The 18593-nt window shown below is 41.1% G+C and overlaps 1 protein-coding gene across 3 annotated transcripts in view; it reads left to right on the forward strand.

Annotated features, from left to right (window-relative positions):
• The window catches only part of LOC115904171 (phosphatidylinositol 3,4,5-trisphosphate 3-phosphatase TPTE2-like), a 21202-nt gene continuing 2609 nt past the window's right edge, over window positions 1–18593 (forward strand). The window contains exons 1-18 of one of the 3 annotated variants that reach the window (XM_030949378.1): window positions 1–69; window positions 521–600; window positions 2668–2745; window positions 4779–4826; window positions 5537–5695; window positions 6106–6225; window positions 8995–9094; window positions 9902–9965; window positions 10492–10556; window positions 11118–11178; window positions 11441–11522; window positions 11605–11693; window positions 14235–14296; window positions 15229–15309; window positions 16277–16382; window positions 17022–17119; window positions 17497–17592; window positions 18057–18127. In XM_030949378.1, coding sequence (XP_030805238.1) covers window positions 551–600; window positions 2668–2745; window positions 4779–4826; window positions 5537–5695; window positions 6106–6225; window positions 8995–9094; window positions 9902–9965; window positions 10492–10556; window positions 11118–11178; window positions 11441–11522; window positions 11605–11693; window positions 14235–14296; window positions 15229–15309; window positions 16277–16382; window positions 17022–17119; window positions 17497–17592; window positions 18057–18127 — 1430 coding nt within the window. In that variant the 5' untranslated portion in view covers window positions 1–69; window positions 521–550. Of the gene's footprint in view, window positions 70–100; window positions 289–520; window positions 601–2667; window positions 2746–4778; window positions 4827–5536; window positions 5696–6105; window positions 6226–8994; window positions 9095–9901; window positions 9966–10491; window positions 10557–11117; window positions 11179–11440; window positions 11523–11604; window positions 11694–14234; window positions 14297–15228; window positions 15310–16276; window positions 16383–17021; window positions 17120–17496; window positions 17593–18056; window positions 18128–18593 lie in introns of those variants that run through there. The other 2 variants (XM_030949362.1, XM_030949369.1) reach the window with 2 other exon arrangements.

Genomic DNA, 18593 nt, shown 5'->3' on the forward strand with positions numbered 1-18593 from the left:
TTCCGCTGAGTCCGCGGGGCGCCGGGGGCGGTGTCCAGGCTCGGCTTGGAGCCCGGCAGCAGCGCTGAGGTGAGGTAGGGGGAGGGCTCCTGGGGGTCTGAGCCGGCGGGATGCAGCGGGAGCAAGTGCGGGCCTCCCGTCCGGGCAGCTGGGGTGCGCCGGGAGGCAGCGCCCGGAGCGGCTCCCTGCGGTTCAGTCCGCGCCCGCAGCTCCCCCGGAGATGCCGGCTGGGGCTCCTCTGTGCTTCAGAGCTTGAAGCAGGGCGAAATGCTTCATCGTGAGGTACAGGTGCTGTTATCGCTGTGGTATGTTTGGTGTAGTCCAAACCCCTTCATCTGAGTGCTGAGTGCCTTGACTCTCATTAGTGTTCCAGCTGAAAGATTGAGCTTTGTCAACCATAGGGGGAAATAGTTGAAAATGAAGCAGTAGCCTGGCTGTTGGGATTGTGAGGCTACTGTAGGATGCTGCTATTCACAGTTTCTTGTACTGTCTCACTTCAGCTCGGTGTGCTTCTCTTCAGGTCAGCAGAACAACAACAACAGCAAGCAAAATGACAGCTGTGAGGTATGAACAAGGGACCCAGCCAAGAGAATCATCTGGGTGAGTGAAATGAGCTGTGCCAGCAAGGGGGCTTGGGATTGAACATGTGGTGTGTCTTTAGGTTCTTGGTGTTTAAAATATAACAAAGGGAATAATGATGGAGTGTCTGAATGTTACATAGTATGGTCTTTTTATCTCCCCTCTGCCACCAGTGCTGTTGTCTGAGAGGAGGGGTATCTTTGGGAGAAATACGCTGTTTTGATTCACTTCTTGTAAGTAGTTAATAAGTGATTAATGAGTACAAGGTCCCCATCCCTGATATAATAAGTCCATGGCATTAAAGTGTGTTCTCTTTTAGCATCCAGACTGTCAAGAGACTTACAAGAGTGTCAAGGTCTCTTGTAGAGCAAGGCTCTTTCTGTGCTTGCTTTAAAAGCCTCAAATTTGAGGTTGCCTTTAGCTATGAGCAGTCAGAAAAGCTTATGCTCTGTATGGAGTGTGTGTATGAAGGAAACAATTTCTTCTAATATGTCCTCCTTTTACTCTCTTCCACCCCCATAGTCAAAGCCTGATTGTAATAGCTTGTGGCTGAACACTTGTTCTGTCTTGGGCAACAAGTAGATGTAGAATGATCAGCAAAACAAACTCCCTCTGAGGAAAGCATTATCTAGAACTGAATTTTTGTGTGGGAGCACTATGGAAACAGTGTACTTGGGCTTCTGTTTTATCTTTGTATTAAGGATTGTCTTCCTAACTGAAAACACTTTTGTTTCTCATTCTTTTTGTGGCATATTTTAATCACAGTAGAGGACAAGAAGGTAGCATTTGGTGCCCTTCATGTGTCTGCAAGTATAAGCAAGTGACCTGCAGCAAAATTGCTGCAGCAGTAGCAGGCTTTAATAAGTGAAGCATTTCTGCTGTTCAGTAAGTGTAAACACCCAAGTGAATATTCTGTAAGAATAGCTGGGAAGCAAACCTGAATGTCTATCCATCACTAAAGCTGTGCTTGAGCTCTAGGAACAAAATGAGGCAGGTTTCACTGGAAACACTGGAGCTAGGAAATGAGGCTTGAATGCTAAAATTGCTGCATGAGAATAATTCTTCTGCTGAGCCTGATACTGAGTGCAGGTGGTGAAGCATCAGTACTGGCTCCTGAAACTAGGAGCTAGGAACGATACTAGGAGAAGCATCATTCAACTTCTTGCTTAAAAGGTGGTTAGCCCAGACTGCAGCAGCAGTGCTGGTGCATGGGTCTGTTGTGGAGGATGAAGAATATTTGAATCCTCAAAATTCTTACAGTGATGAAAATTCTTACATGCTAGGCTGCCTCAGAACAGAATGGAAACATCAATATTGAATATGTGTGTGTAGCTGTTCCTGCCCACGAAGCTGTGAAACCAGAGGCAGGGCCTCAGCAAACACTGTGGCTGTGCTATTATGCATCAGAGTATTTCTGTGGAGAAGACTGAAATAAGGCTCCTGGATTTTGATGCTATACTTTTTCTCTGAAATTGTCATGTGGCCTTCAAAAAAACAAAAACTTGATCTGAAGAGACCCTTTTAAGGAAGTTATGGCAAGCAGCCACTACCCCAAAAAACTGCTGTTCTAGCACTAGCTCAGCTGCTGCTCTGGTGTTCCAGTTTCCGGTCTGGTATCCTGCTCTGTGCAAAAACACCTCTATGGTATGGCTTTTCCTGGTGAAAACATTAATTCTCTGTACAAGAAGGTCACTGTAACAGCATTAATGTCACTTGGACACTCTGAAACCATTTTGCATATGCATATTTCTGGCACTTCTAGAGCCTGAACTGTTGAGTCCTTAGCAGACTCGTGGATGCCCTGCTTCAAAGCCCTTTATCCTACTGCTGAACTCATCTGTCTCTTTTGGGGGGGGAAAGGGAAAACTTTTGAGAAAGGGGCTGCTAATAGGAAATAGATCAGCACTAATCAAGGGGTTCAGCTGTGCCAATATGGGGGAAGTCTTTCTTCCCCTGGTGCTGGGCCTGTGCTCTGGCTCAGGCTGCTGTTCACTTGACAGTTAATTCTTTTTTTTGGAACAACAAATCTTAGCAATATGCAGAGTTGACACCTCTATCAGTGTGTGACTTGTATTATTTCTTTGCCAGCTCTGCAACAGCCGAAGAGGCCACAGTAAAGATTGATAACGGTTGTGATGAGAGTAATGGACCAGACAGCTGTTCCAAGTAAGCTAATGATAGACTCAATTTCTTTGCTTACCCCCCAGAAGTGGAATCTGATGAGCCAAAATAAGAAGGCAGGTGGCTTGTTGAAGTAGAGATAAGCCCAGTAAAATGCTTAATATTGACATTTCTTCTAGTACATAGTGAAGACAAATAAATTGTGGAAGCCTCTTTATCCCTCTAGAGATAAAAGTCCAACCCAAGAACACAAGTCCATCATATTATGGAGAATGGGTAGTACAAACCACATTGATTAAATTTTCCCAAAGGAATGAGTTTGTGAGAGCACAGAAGAACAAGTGCTGGTGAGACAATGAAGTGAATGAGAACCTGGGCATAAGAATAAGCATTGTGGCACACAGCAAGACTAAGTTATCTGAACCTGCTAGTAGTTAACTCTGTTCTTGAAACAGTTATTTCCTGACAGTGTTTACCTCACGTTACTCTTACAGCAAACTTAGTCGAGTCAGTGGCAAGTCCTGCAGCTCAAAACCAGTAAGCCTAAGACTGTTATTTCAGTTATTCTATGTGACAACATGTTTTTCTAGATTTCAGAATTTACAAATGTATTTCACTGAAGCTTTAAGCTAGTTATGTAATCAAATGTGCCACGTTTCCTTCAACTGATTTAAGATGTTGGCAGGCCAAACTGGAGTGGTGTGTGTATATATTTTGGTCTGTAGTGTACCTAGTTAGATGTACTTGTCCACAGACTATGGAAGTTGAAGTCTTGGTGTCCTCATTACCAATTGTAGGTTTGACTGGACAGACATAGACCAGTAAACCATTAGTGTCACTATTGCAGTGTTTCCTTAGATACTTGGCATTCATAAATACCAGGAAAACCTTCTATATGTCAAGCTGCCTTCAGGATAAGACATGTCATTACATGCTTGACTTCTGTAGGAATAGTGAGTACTACAACCCACGTGTACACTTCCAGCTTAAGAATGCAAATGTTTGCTGGTTAGACCTTGTACCTTAGTTTAGAGTAAGAACTTAATAATGAAAAATGTAGGTTAATTCAATAACCCCAGCAAGATGCTGCCTCAGCACTTCAAAGGTAGCCTTGTCTTAAACTGGGTTATTGAAGTGCACTAAATCTATCAGTACTTTTTGTCAGTATGTTAGAACTAATGGAAGTCCTGCTGCTAGTGATATGCTCGAATAAAGGTGTTTTCTTCCAAGTGTCTAAGAAAAGACTTGATGCTTACAGTAGTTATCTTGGAATTGCTTAACAGACTGGAAGTCTGTTTTTTCACTCTCAGCACTTGAATTTTGGAGGTTCTACACCAAGAACTTCTACCTTAGTTCTTGGTATAATCTAAAGAGGCTTCGAGCCAGAAAGAGTTACATAAAAGCTTTGTTCTAAACCAAAGGGCTTAAAGCATACCAAAGAGGCAGCAAAATCTACTGTAATTGGAAACAAGAGCTGTGACCTTGCCAGGACTGAAGATAATTCTCACAACTGGAGGAACTTGGCTTCAGAAACACTTTTTTTTGGAAAAGATTATTTGGATTTTCAATCTGAGAGCCAAACTGATGGTTTTTTTTTAAGTAGAAGTGGGATTTCTATTCCCCTTTTCCAAAGGCATGGGAGCTGTTAACAAGTGCAGCTCTTTTCAGGCCTAGGGAAAAAAAATGGTCCGATACAATAAGCTAATATATGGAATGAAATATATTAAGACATGTTTGTCTTCCAATCTTCCTTTTGACCAATATAAACCCACTTCTTATAGCTTACTAAGCCAGAGTTCAAGTGTCACTGGAATTGTGACATGGAGTAATGTTAGAAATAAGTACATACTGCTGTATTTCTAGGGTCTGGAAGCTGATGAATACTTTTTCTAACAAGTGATCAAAGCGCTGTTTTCAGGTACTCTCTTAACCTATATACTTCATGAATGCAGCTGAGCAATCTCATTTTAGAGAAGCTACTACTATGCAGAATACTAAAGCTAAAGGAATGTGACCAAAAGTGCTTATATATGTAGCAAAATGTCACTTGTCTTGATGTCAGTTCTCTTCTCTTGCAGTGCAACTAGAAGAAAAATTGCCCCATTTGTGATGTCATTTGGATTCAGGTAAAAGCTTGAGCTTGTAATAATATGGGAAAGGTAAAAATAGTCCTCATTTCTGGTTTAAGAACTTAAGAACCCATAAACATCAGTAACTCCAGCTTGCTTTGTCTCAAAGTACTGAATCCTTTGTCACCCCCAGGGAAAGGTAACTTGAGAAAAGTACTGGAATTGAAAAATAAGACTTAAACAGATATGACTACATTCTCCAAGAAGAGCTGAAAGTCAGAACTGTAAATGTCATTGATTTGGATAAAACCTCTTTAATGCATTATTCTTCCTGGCAGCCTTTGAGCAAACAGTTGGTCAGTTGTCTGTAGTCTAGGTGCTGGGACAAGGCAAGCCATTAAAGACAGGTATTTTTAAGGGACTGTATTAAGTCATGAGAGAGAGGGAAGCTGAGTAAGGTGAAAGCAGAAATGATGCTTATGTGCCTTAAATCATTCATGTTTGCACTGCTTCTAGGTAGCTGTGAAATCATAAACTAATAACTACAGCTGTGTCTGAGATACATGTATGGTTCCACAGAGATTATGACCTCTGTGCATATCGCTTAAAAATGCAGTTGGAAACCTTCAGCTTCTAATTAAGCAGGCTTTAATCTATGTAAGAGATCACACTCTTGCTGGAACAGCTTAGAAATCAAGGTTTGTGCTGTTCAGTTGATAAGAGTTCATTTCTACTTCTCAAACTTCCTTGTATTTTTCTCTTTGCAGAGTATTTGGAGTTGTACTTATCATTGTGGACATTATAGTTGTGATTCTGGATCTGTCTATCAGTGAGAGGAAGAAGGGTACAGAGATTCCTGAAGGTGTTTCCCTGGCAATAGCACTCTTCTTTCTCATCGATGTTCTCCTGAGGGTGTTTGTTGAAGGGTAAGACATAGGCAAAAATTAAGTCCATCTGGCAAGTCTTCAAGCTAGGAAGGAAGCAGAACTTCAAGCTTGAACTATGAACATGGTGTCCTGTAGGCTAATTGTCTGGTCATAGATAATAGCTATGTCTTTTCTTGGCTGTGTATGTTGGTAGTTACCCTTCTATAAAACAACCTTTAAGTATTTTCAGTATAAGTGAGCACTTGGGAACTACACAGCTTTGCCATAACTTGTGTGTAAATCAGGGCTAAGATTGCTTTCTTAGTGAGACTTTAGCACTTAGTGTTAAGAAAAACTGCAGGAGAGCTTGTCTTGAGCAGTAGCGCTGTATAGATTGTTCTCTTCTTGAAGATATATTTCAGTCTTTGCTACCTATAATGGCATCTAGCTAAAACTCTTCTTGGTTTCAGCTTCAGGAACTATTTCCAGTCCAAACTGAATATTTTGGATGCATGTATAGTGGTGGGCACCCTGTTAATTAATTTGACATACTGCTTCTTAGATGTTGATGCAGCAAAGGAGATACCAAGGTAAGAGTGGTATGGCAGCTGGTAAGTGTGAGCTCTTTTCTTGATACTCTTTTAAGAATTTTCTTGGGCACTTCTAAGCCAGATTTGTGTATTTGAGATCACAGATGAGACTGTGATATTTTGTCATAGTACAGACCAATGAAGGATAGGCACACGGCTTTCATCGGTGGTTATGTTGTAGGCTGTCCCTGCCTCAAAGGCAGAGGGGATCTGAACATACTAGTTGAGGGAACTAAAAGTGGGGCCATCAAATGCTCTGACTCAAGCACTTTTTGGGGAAAGATGTGTAGTAGCCCTATAGAGAGGAGGGTCTGAAGAAGGCAGAAAGAAGAGTTGCATTATTGTAGCAAATGGAAGGGACAACAAAGGGAAGATCTCTGTCTAAAGGATCTTTCAGTAGAAAGAGTTGCCAAACTGTCTTGTTTCCTTTGTTTTGCTGTCCCAAAAGCCTCATGGTAATATAAATGAATTTTTCAGCCATGCTCTGGGGAGAGGAGACTTACTGTTTATGTGCATAAGCTGTTTCAAGTCCTGTTTCCTTCTGATTTCTGTATCTTGATTGGATGGTAATCTGTGAGATGAATCCATTCCTGATGGAGACAGAACTGCAACTTTAAGATGGGTTTATCTGCGCTAGATTTGACTTGGAGAAACTTTCTTGCCTCAGCCAGGAAAAAGTTGAGCTCTTTAAAAAAACAAAAAAGTCACCCCCTACTCCAAATCTCCAAATTCAGCTGACTAATGGGCATAAGAGGGGAACATTTCTTCTGGAACCTTATTCCAGAAGAAAACAAAAAGTTTAGTTATTGAAGGATCCAGAGCTGGACAAATACCTGTAAATAATAATTTCCTCTTAGAGTGCTTGCTAAACCTAGATGTCAAGAAGTAAAACTGTGAAAGGAGTGGCTTTTGCAACCTAGTTTCCTCCTAGGTTGTCTTAAACAGTGATTGGAGTTTTTAATTATTACTTTCCATTTCTATGGTCACATTTTTCTAAAACAGCTTTCATCTTATAGCAGCGCCCAGATAAAGGAGGGGAAAAGTGCAGTGTGACACAGTTATCTGCACTCTTATCTCTACTGGGCTATGCTAGTAGTAGGCCTGATTCTACACTGGCTGTAGATCTGTGTGTGCAAGTTCTTTGTGTTCTGACTTGCTGAAGTTGATGGGAATCTAGAATAGGTTTTTGGCTCACATAAAGAGGACTTCACACTACTGCTCTCAGAAGACACTCAGCTGGGGCCTACCATCTTACCCATTCAATTTTTGAGGCCCTCTGTAAGGCTTCCCTTGTTAAAGGCTCTAAAATGGTGTTCTGACCAAAATATTGCTCTCTGACAGTAGATGATACCTCAGATTTGACCAAATCCCAAATCTTGAGATGGTGGTCATCCTACCTAATACAGCAGTGGTGTCCACAAAATCCAATTAATTCTCAGTAGCCTTAGTGGGGTTTATCACTTTTCTTTCCTGAGTCCTTAATCAAGAAGCAAACAGTAATCTTAAAGCATCTGATCATCTCAGAAGAATTAGAATTTGAGCAGCTTTTTTGTGGATAAGACCTTATATACAAGTGACATTTCAGTGACAGACCATAATGTGCCCTGATGGAGGAATATGGCTTCTCTTTCTAATCTGGTCTAGCTGGGTGTATGTAGGGGTGAGTTAACTTTTTTCTTGAAGTCTGACCTATAAAAGGACTTTGAGGAATGAGAGCTGGATATCAGTGTGGGAGCTAATGCTTAACAGGCTGACTTCCTTAAGGGCCTTTTATCTTGAAGAGTTACTTCTCAGAGTTGTGGGGAGAGCGGTTATGGAGGTTTCACCCCAGTTTTGGTTCATCTCATTTGCTGCTAGCTCCAAGGAAATTCTGTTTTGAAAACAGGAGGGTAATACTGAATTTGGAAGAAGCTCAGGGAAAAACTGAAACTTTTCTCCAGGTATCCAGGACAACTTTACCTTGCTGACTTTAAGCTCCATATCAGTGGGGGGCAGACTGAGCAAAACTGGAGTTTTGTCTCCCTTACTGTTGGTATTCACCAGCATTTTTACACAAATGTATCAAAACCTAGAATGTGTGTGTGCTGCCTAAAATGTATGCTCACTTACCTCTTTAAGGAATGAATTGAATATTATTTTGCCCTGAACCAGGACAAATCCCCTAGGGGTGGGGGAAAGCAGCTGCTCCTGTTCAGTTGTTTTGATAGAACCACTCACCTAAGCTTCTTTGTTGCTTCAAAGTTCAACTGTAGTTCAAAGTTCCTCAAACCAAACCAAGTGTTCAGGTTGCTGAATGATTAAACACAGGATATATACTGATTTGTTCTCAGGTTTCTTAATCAAGTCATGATGTACTTAGCCTGTCTAGCTTCTTTTTAGTTATTTTTCAGGTAGCTACATATGCTTTAGTATGGCTGCATACACTTAAATGTATAGCTGAGAATAAGCTTCAAGGAACAAAAACTTGGTGATAATAACATGGGTAATATTAATGGAATTTGTTGCTTTCTAGCCAGAGGTGCCTGTGGAAGTCTGTTTGAGCAAGTAGGGAATTTCCTAGTTCTGCTAGCTGTTGAGAACATGTACTCACAGAAAACCCTTAACAATAAACTCATTATATTGTATTTGTTCCAAAATCAGCCTGAGATGTACTAGTTCAACTTATGAAACAAAGTTTTAAACTTTCCCTGAAACAGCTTTTGAACAGCTTTAATCTTTGCCTCTAAGTTTATTTGTGTCCATTTTCTTCCATGCTGAATCTGTCTCTAGAATGGTTATTTTCCTCCGAATCCTGAGAATTGTCATCTTGATAAGAATATTTCGTCTGGCTTCACAAAAGGAGCAACTTGAAAGGGTGACCAGGAGAATGGTAAGTTGGCCTCTTAACATATCTAGACTACTTATTAGTAGTTTCCAGCTCATTTTTCAGGCAGCATCAGTGGTAAGTAGCAAGACTGACCATGGCCTATTGCTCTGCTATTGCTAGTGTTCCCAAGCAGCACATCCGTTCCATATCCCTGACAGGGCTCTGGAGCTTTGCCCCCAGCCTCAGTAAAGGATTGTCATTCTTGGCTTTGTTCAAGTAAGCAGCAACTTGACGTGGAAGGCTGGCATGTCAAAGTGATTGCAACACCCCCTGTGTCTCAGCTGACAGTTTCTAGCTTGTGTGGCACATAGACTCTTTTCCCTCACATGGGGGAAGGTAAGAGTTTTAATGCATCTGATGCTTTATTTTGGGTACAAACAAAGCAATCTTGCTAAAGCCCTATCCACTGTCAATGCCTCTTATTTTCATCAGGGGCATTGAAGTTGTGCTTAAGCTTCAGGTATGTCATATTGTTTAGGAAGAAGCAATCCTTAACTTTATTCTTTTTCCCTCAGTTTTCAAACAGTCAAATAACAATGACAGATTCATGCTGCAGTATTCATAGAATCTGTAGTGTTCTTTTCACTAGAATAAATTTTGGTATTTAAGGGTAAAAATTCTATATAGAGCTTCTACCTAGAAGTTAATACAAGGAATTTGCTCTTGGATAATGCTGTAATGAAGTGAGGCTCTGCTACTCAAGCTTAACTGGAGAGTCTACATGGTTGAATTTTCCTACTAACAGGCAACAATTGGTGATTGTTGGCATTCTCGTGGAAGATTAACTCTCTTTTTTTTTTTTTTTGTCAGGTCTCTGAAAACAAAAGACGTTATGTGAAAGATGGCTTTGATCTGGATCTCACTTATATTACTGGTTTGTGGAAACAAATGTCACTTTGCAGCATGTTATGTCCTGTGAAGACTTGTTTTACAGTTAATAAGAGCTTGTAATGAATTACAGACAATGTTTTAGACTCATGAAATTTAAGTATGAAGTCAAACCAGGCCTACTCCTTTTCTGTGGGATTTTGAAATATGGATTCCCGACTGGCACTATTCTCCAGAATTAGCATTCTGGGAGAGTTGTACATGCTGTATGTAATGATAGAAATTTATCCTAGTTCCCTAGGCCTAGGGAACTGGTTGGGAAAATATTTACTTACAGTATTTTTGCTTCTGATTCTATGGAGACTGACACTTGATGGTGGCTGATGCTTTGGGAAGCATTATTTGTCATGCTCTAGCTATGCTAAATGTAGAGGAAAGCCTACCAAAAATGGGTAGATTGTTCTTATAATTAGGGTAAGAATAGACATTTCATAAGGATGTTTCTCAGTCATGTAGCTCCTATGTGCAGGGGGGCTTCCTGCTGTTACTTGTGATTGCTGTCTTCTCAACAGATCGAATTATTGCAATGTCATTTCCATCTTCTGGGAAGCAGTCTTTCTACAGGAATCCCATAAAGGTAAAAATCTTACCTACCAAATTCACTGTTTCTGAAACCTGTTTCTTTTATAGGTTCCCACTAATTTACATGTGGCCTAGATCATGTCAGTCCTAGTTTTGCTGCCTTTGCTGTCTGGAATGACTGACTGATGATCTGCAATGTGCTGCACTGCTTATGTTGTAGTGTCTCAGCTAAACCTAGTAGCTTTCTCTCACTGGGGACACTCCAGTGCTTTGATGCTCCTGTTCTTTGGGCATGTTTTGAAAAATCAGGGTGGTTCAGGCTAGTAATGGTGATAAGATCTATTCACCTAAGTAAAGTTGCTTTAAAGGTCTGTATACATAATGTTCTTTTTAGAGCTCTGCTTCCTGATATTGTAGAAACATATATAGGGCCAGGGAGATAGCTGCAGTAGTACTTTTATTCCAGATGAGAACCTGAGCTGTCAGGTTGGAAAGGCCTGCTTTCCAAGTGCTGTTCATGAATGCAGTTGTTGATCCCCCCTTGGGGGTGGGGGATTGAGGTGGCAGTGGAAATAACAAGTAGAGCACTAACTACTCTAAACTCATTATTGCTTAGGAAGTTGCAAGATTTTTGGACACCAAACATCCAGGCCACTATAAAGTCTATAATCTCTGCAGTAAGTATGTTTAGCTGCTGACTATATTTGAGATAAAATTTAATGTATAAGTGAAAAGTATGAAACCAGAAGCTAAGCATGCATGGCTTTAGCCAAGTTACTTCTGGTTTTTTTTTTGTTTGTTTTCATTTTAATCTGTCTATTGACACTGCTGTATTTTAGACACTAGTACATGCTCAGACCAACCCTTGTGTGTTACAAACCACTTTCTTTGTTACAATCCTTCTCTCTTCCTGGCGTAACTTTACATCTTTCCCCATAGGTGAACAAGGCTATGACCCCAAGTACTTTCACTACAGGGTGGAAAGGATCTTCATTGATGACCACAATGTCCCAGCACTACAGTGAGTCTTGTCAAGAAATACATACATTGTAATAGTTCTCTGTAGGCATTTGCCTTGATCCACTAACTTTCCTCTTATTTAGGGACATGCTGAAATTCACTGCCAGTGTCCGTGAATGGATGAGTCAGGATGAGAAGAATGTCATAGCAATTCACTGTAAAGGGGGCAAAGGTAGGATTTCTCATGTGCAATCTGTGTATGCTACAAATCATGCTTCTTTGTTATTGTAGCTTCTTTGATTAGAGTTTGGCCTTAAACCGTAGTATGAGATGGGTTTGTGATGTAATTTGACAAATACCGCAGACATGTGATGACTAGCATGACTACAGTACTCTGTTTAGTATTAAACAACCTCATTTTTAGGTAGTCTAAATTGGTTCTTAGTCTAAGCTGTTATTATGTCTCCTAAAATGTTCTTCAGTAACTTTTTGGTGTTCTGGCAGCTGGGACAGCAGTCCCCCATGAGAGACTGGGAATAGGGAGGCTACTGAAATTACTACTATTAAAAGTGTAATAGCAAAGGCTGTTGCTTTGGTTTCTGGTAGCCAGGCGCCCATGCTGAATATTGTGCACTGTAATATGACTCAAACTATCCATTGTTTAGGTTGGAAAAAGACCTTTAATATCAAGTCCAACTGTTAATCCAGTACTACCAGATCTACCACTAAACTGTGTCTCTCAGTGCCACATCTGCACATCTCTAGGAATACCTCTGGAAGGGGTGATTCGGCCACTTTCCAGGACACCCTGTTTGACCTAAGCTTGATGACCCTGTTGGAGAAGAAATTTTTCATAATATCCAATCTAAATCTTCTCTGGGACAACCTGAGACCATTTCCTCCCCTTCTATCACTTGTTACTTGATGGAAGAGACCAACCCCACTTCACTCTGACCTTTACAGTGAAAAGGTCTCCTCTGAGCCTCCTTTTCTCTACGCTAAACACTGCTGCTCTCAGCTGCTCCTTGAAGACTTGTGCTCCAGACCTTTCCCCAGCCATGTTGCTCTTCTCTGGACACACTCAATGTCTTTCTTGCTGTGAGGGGCCCAAAACTTAATGCAGGATTCAAGGTGCAGCCTCTCCACTGGCAAGCATAGAGGGACAATCACTGCCTTGGTCCCACTGGCCAGAATATTGCTGATACAGCCCAGGATGCCATTGGCCTTCCTGGTCACCTGGGCACACTCTGATTCATGTTCAGCTGCTGTCAGCCAGCACCCCTCAAGTCTTTTTCCAGTGGGCTGCTTTTCAGCCAGTATTCCCTGAGCCTGTAGCACTCTATGGGGTTGTTGTGACCCAAGTGCAGGTCCCAGGCCTTCACTTTATTGAACCTCATACAGTTGGCCTTGGTCCATTGATCCAGCCTGTCCCTGCCCTCCAGCAGATGAACACTCCCACTCAACTTGATGTCTTTTTCTTCAAACTGACTGAGGATGCACTCGGTTTCCTTGTCCAGGTTGTTGGTAAAGACATTAAACATAACTGGCCTCAAACTTGTGCCCTGGGATCACCACTGGTGACCAGCTGCCACCTGGACGTAACTTCATCCACCTTGATTCTCTGGGCCTGGCCTCCAGACAGGTTTTTACCCAGTGAAGAGTGCACCTGTCCAAGCCATGAGCAGCCAGTTTCTCCAGGAGAATGCTGTGGGAAATGGTGTCAAAGGCTTTACAGAAGCCCAAGTAGACAACATCCACAGCCTTTCCCTCATCCATTCAGTGGGTCACCATCTCATAGAAGGAGTTCTTGTTGATCAAGGCGGACCTGCCCTTCATAAATCCATGTTGGCTGGGTCTGATTCCTGGTTGTGCTGTATTTTTTGTGTGATACCACTCAAGATGGTCTGCTCCGTTACTTTACCCCTCTAGAATGTTCCAGGTACTGCTGGATCTTAAATCAAGATACACATGATATTAGGTGATAGAGTACAATGAAGTTTTATGGAAACAAGAATAGTGAAAGTTACCAAACATATGAGCTAACCTGCAGGTGCTACCTGAACCAACAGTGGTGTGGGAGCTGTTGAAATGCATAAATATCTGCAAGTAAGCCAAGTTTCCCTGCAAATGTCTGCCACACCTTTAGCCACCTGCCGTTACTACTGCAGCAAATACTTGGCTTAAAGTAGGTAGTTACTTAACATTAAATAGTTGCCCCCAGGTGGAGCTCTGTCTTAAAAGGTTTTGCAAAACTGGATGTTGAAATTACCTGCAGGTCAAAACCACCTTGAAGAACAAGTGTGGGGAGGGTGACTTGACCCCTGAGATTTTTAAACAAAGAACTGAAGCTATATAGGCATCTTCATGCTAGCAGACTTGATGGCTTCTTAGTAGAGTTGCAGGGAGAACAGTTGGGACGGAGAAACAACTGTCCACACTTACAGCATTACATTACAACTATAAACACTTCAAAGTTTCAGTTTATAGCCTCATTTAGTAGAGCTTGACTCTATTTCCTGCTGGAGTATGCAGATACTGACCAGCTGCCCAGGTGTCTCTAGTAATGAAAATGTGGGGACAAGGAACAAGTTGATACCATAAACAATACTACATACTGTGATATCTTGTCTTTAACTCATTCTTCTCAGAAATACTTGACTACTTGTTAGTCACTTATAACTCTTGAAATAGATAACGGGAGATGACTTCACAAAAATAATCTCAAATACCTTTGAACTGCTCTAATTTAACTTGCATTGTATGTCTAATACAGGCAGGACTGGAACAATGGTCTGTACTTGGCTCATAGACAGTGACCAGTTTGAGAGCGCAAAGGTAAAAAGTGCTGGGTTTTTTTTTATTTGTTTAGTATTCAAAATGTCCTCTTAGGATTTCCTGAATTGGTGAAATGCACTAATACTCTGCAAAAATTCTATACTAGAAAAACAATTCTCTGAAAAGTCTGGTTTTAAAAAAGTTTATGAAAGTCTTGCTACAGTGTAAATTCTGATGGAGACTATTTGTGATCTGAAAGGAGTGAGAAAATAACATTTAACAGGTCACCAACTTGAAGGGGTTTTTTTGGAGGAATAATGTGTCTAGGGTCTTGAGCAACAACTTAAGCTGTAGGTGACTTCTGAGCAAGCTCTCCCAAAGATAGTATCACTAGTTTTAAGTGGTTTTAAGCATTTTTTTTTCCTAGTCTTCCTCCAAGTAGTGTGAGGCATCAAGAATTGTCTTGTCTTGACAGCCAGCATTACAAAAGGAAGCTCTTCTAGGAAAAGGGAGAAAGATCAAGTCCCAGCCAGGACAGGTGCTGATGCTGCTTTAGTATCCCAGGTCTGATATATCAGCTGGAGGCTGGGGATGCAGAAGGCCCAGGACACTCAAGGTAGTCTGGGCAGACTGTATATCCATTTAATCACTTGTTTTCCTCTGAGTTTGCTTTGTGAAGAGCTAGTGTTCAGCTTGGTCTGCCACAGACCACTTGAGAAATATAAATGGTTTTAAAGCAATTGCATGAAAGTTGTATTGCTCTCCTTCACTCTTTCATGAATGACAGATTTATGTGTCTGACTGTCTAATTAGTACTTTCTTCTTGTAGTTAAAAGTCTCCTTTAGAAGGTACCAAAATAATGATTGCATATTTCCACTTGCATTCTTTTACTGGACTTGAGTAGTGTAGTTCTAGTTTACTATCTGCTTCTCAAGAAGGAGAATGGTGGTGGGATGGATAGCTTAACCCTTGAAAATATCATTCTACGTAGGAAAGTTTGGACTACTTTGGGGAGAGGAGAACTGATAGAAGCACAAGTACCAAGTTTCAAGGAGTTGAAACACCCTCACAGGTAAGCTCATGCAGGTTCAGAGAAGTAGTCAAACCAATACTAACCTTGTGAGTTCTTATGCTGCCCTACTCCCCTGCCTTGTTTCAGAGATGTAGGTTCCTATTACTTGCTTAACTCCTGAACTTTCTGTACTCTTTCTTTGAGAGTTGTAATATGAACAGCTGACAGGGTTGCCCTGTATCTTTCCCCTTCCCCTTATACCTTTCTCTGATCTGAAGTATAGTATCTAGGATAACAACAGAATTCTTGAGATTGGGAAAGCTTTCCGTCCAACTCCGCTGTTCAAGCAGGGTGACAGCTGTGTCTGGTCAGGTCCAGAATATGTGCACAGATGCAGATTCCACAGCATGTCTGGGCACCCTCACAGGAGTGTGACTCTGTGAGGCAATTGGACTGTTAACAAGGATGCACAGAAGCCTGTAGTGAGCCTGGGATGGGGCCATGGCGCTGCTTTGACTTGGGTGGAGAAATGCATCTTCTCCAGACTGCATTCACTGGGAAATACTACACAAGTTTTTGCCTCAGACCACATTTTTGCACATCTTGATTTACTGCTCTGCGTGATGCAGAGTTGGGAAGTGAATCTTGTGATGGGTACTTAAAATTGCTGGTATAAAATAGAAATATAACTGTCCTTCAATAAAATGAAAATTTCTAGTATGTTTAAACATTTGGCCTCGTAAGGCTACAATATAAAATATCCTCACTTCTTGCTGAACTAAAAAGTACAGAATTCCTCTTAAAACATGAAATGGAAATGCTGTTTAAAAATGTAGACGTTGAATTTGTCTAGAAGATTGTTTCTGCAGGGGAAAGGAAGGAGAGTAATTGTCTTTCTTCTTAGCTTTGGACTTTGAAGAGCTAAAAACTTGGAGTAAAAGAATCTATTTAAATCCTACTTCTGCCTAGAATTAATCTGTGGTGGGTACAGAAACTGCATAATGTGTCTGGGTTTTTTGCATTACAGAGTAGGTATGTTGGGTATTATGAGATCCTGAAAAACAAGTATAACTTGGAACTCCCACCAGAGAGACAAGTCAAAATAAAAAACATCAAAATCCACACTATACATGGTAAGAACTCTTGTATTTGGGCATTGCTCTATCTGGTAATGATTTCCTATTACAGGCAGCTGATAACTGTCTCTCTTGCTAAGCCCATGATTGGAATGTAGACTTACTGGGATTTGAGGATTTAAATGACACAGAACACAATGAAGAGTATTTTGTAGTCAGTTGCTCTATGTTGTGTCATTTTCTAATGTCTGATCAAATGATGGCTCACATACAACCTGCCCTTTTTTGGAAGGGGAATCACTTTTTCAGTGAGACTAACTCCTGATGTGGGACTGGATCCACTAATGTTTCTGAGCTTTAGATACATGCCTGTTACAGTGCACGTATGGTGATAATCTTGATCAATGGCTGGAAGTTCATCACTCCTTGTTCCAGGGGTGTTCAAACTGCTGTTATTGTTCAGTAAATGGAACTGGATTTTACATTAGCCTGTTCCCCTAGTGAGGGGAACTTCACAATATAATTTTCAGCCACTGAATCCTTTAGCTTATCTTTAGCCTTTGAGTTCTCTAGAGTCTTGAGCAAGGCATTCTGGAAAGAATGCAGTTTTGAATGAGATTGCACTTGGTTTTTGTGACTACTTATGTTTCCAGCTAATGTCTGTGCCTCTGGTATAATGCAACACTTTGTTCCTAGGAGTTGGGAAAGGCAATGGAACTGATATGAAGGTGCAGATAATAACAAGGAAGAGAATTGTACTACAATGTGTATGTGGCAATCAAAAAAACTGCAGGGTGAGTACTATGAAGACACTTAAGTTGAGTCACAGAAGCTAAAAGCTGATTTATAGGTTAAAAGTGTCTTAGTTTTGTCCAATATTCAATTTCTACATAGTCTTAACTAAATGGATGGTATAAATTCTAAGAGGATGAAAAAGCTAAACTTTGCCAAATCTTAGGAAATGTAGTGGTGAGATAGTGAAAGATTTCCCTGGGAGTCCTTTAAATGCAAATAGTTCACTCTGTCCCGAGCAGCTTAAACTGTTGTCTGTTATTCTAGCACTGCTGTTGTATTTGTGTACCATGAATGAGTAGTTAGGTCTTGTCATGAATTGGTCCCTTGTCTTGCTGCAGAGGTTTTCATAAAACAAATTCTTTATTCTGTTATCCAGCTTTTCTTAGATTCTGAAAGTGACACTGTAGTCATTGGCTTGGAAGACTGCCCTGTTCTAAGTGGTGATGTGAAAGTCAGATTTGAATGCAATTCTGTAAGTACGCCAGTGTGAAGACCTTCAGTTAGGTATGGGGAGAGGCTGCAGTGCAAACTGCAGTGGGTCCTGCCTGGCTGGGCAGCACAGGGCAGAATCTGTTCCTTCCCAGTGACTCCCACTGTGTGTCACTGTGCAGTGAGGGATGCAGCAAGTGGTGTAATATCAGCCTAGGCAAGCAGGGGAAGCACCTGGCTGTTCAAACAGCAGTACAACCCAGGCATTTTAGTTGGGTACCTGCTGCTCCTAACCATGGGAGTCTCACCTCATTGTATTGAATGACTTGGTACTGAAATAATTGCAGAGAAAATAGTGATCTGTGTATGATATGGGGCTCTTCAAGTGTAGTGATTCTGACACTGTAGCTTTTTAAACCAAATTAGTGAAGAAAAGTGGGTACCCTTGCTCTACAAACAACAGTTCTGTTGTGTAACACAGTCCTTAAACAAGGTGTTTGTGTTTAGGCTCTTCCAAAAGGCTATGATGGCTGCCCATTCTTTTTCTGGTTCAACACTTCCTTTATTGAAAATAACAGGTAAGGATATTAGTGAATGCCTTCAGATCCTAACTTATGGTGTCTGCATAGAGCTGAAAGATCATAAGCATAGTACTAAAAGCTGAGATAGGGCAGGCCTGATCAGCCAGCTAACTTTCATGTGGGTACTAGTCTTTGATCCTCAGCTGTAACTTGTGAGCTGGCAGTTGCTCATGACAAATATTTTAAACATATGGAAGCTTTTTATCTTAACTTACACCACTGGATTATTTCCTTGGTGCTTTCTAACCATTGTTAATAAATTTGAATTAAAAAAATGTAATGCTAACTATTCAAATCTGCCATCCTCTATAGTATGGCTGCCTGAGAAGCAGGAGCTCAGTAGCTTAGCAGGCAGACATTAAGACTACAGTTAGAGGTATTGATGCTTGGAATCACAAAGAAAGGCCTTCTTATGGCTTCTCATGTTCTTGATAAAGTTAGAAATTTTGCTTTTGATTTTGCT

The sequence above is a fragment of the Camarhynchus parvulus genome, chromosome 1 (genome assembly GCF_901933205.1).
Source record: "Camarhynchus parvulus chromosome 1, STF_HiC, whole genome shotgun sequence".
Taxonomy (NCBI): Eukaryota; Metazoa; Chordata; class Aves; order Passeriformes; family Thraupidae; genus Camarhynchus; species Camarhynchus parvulus.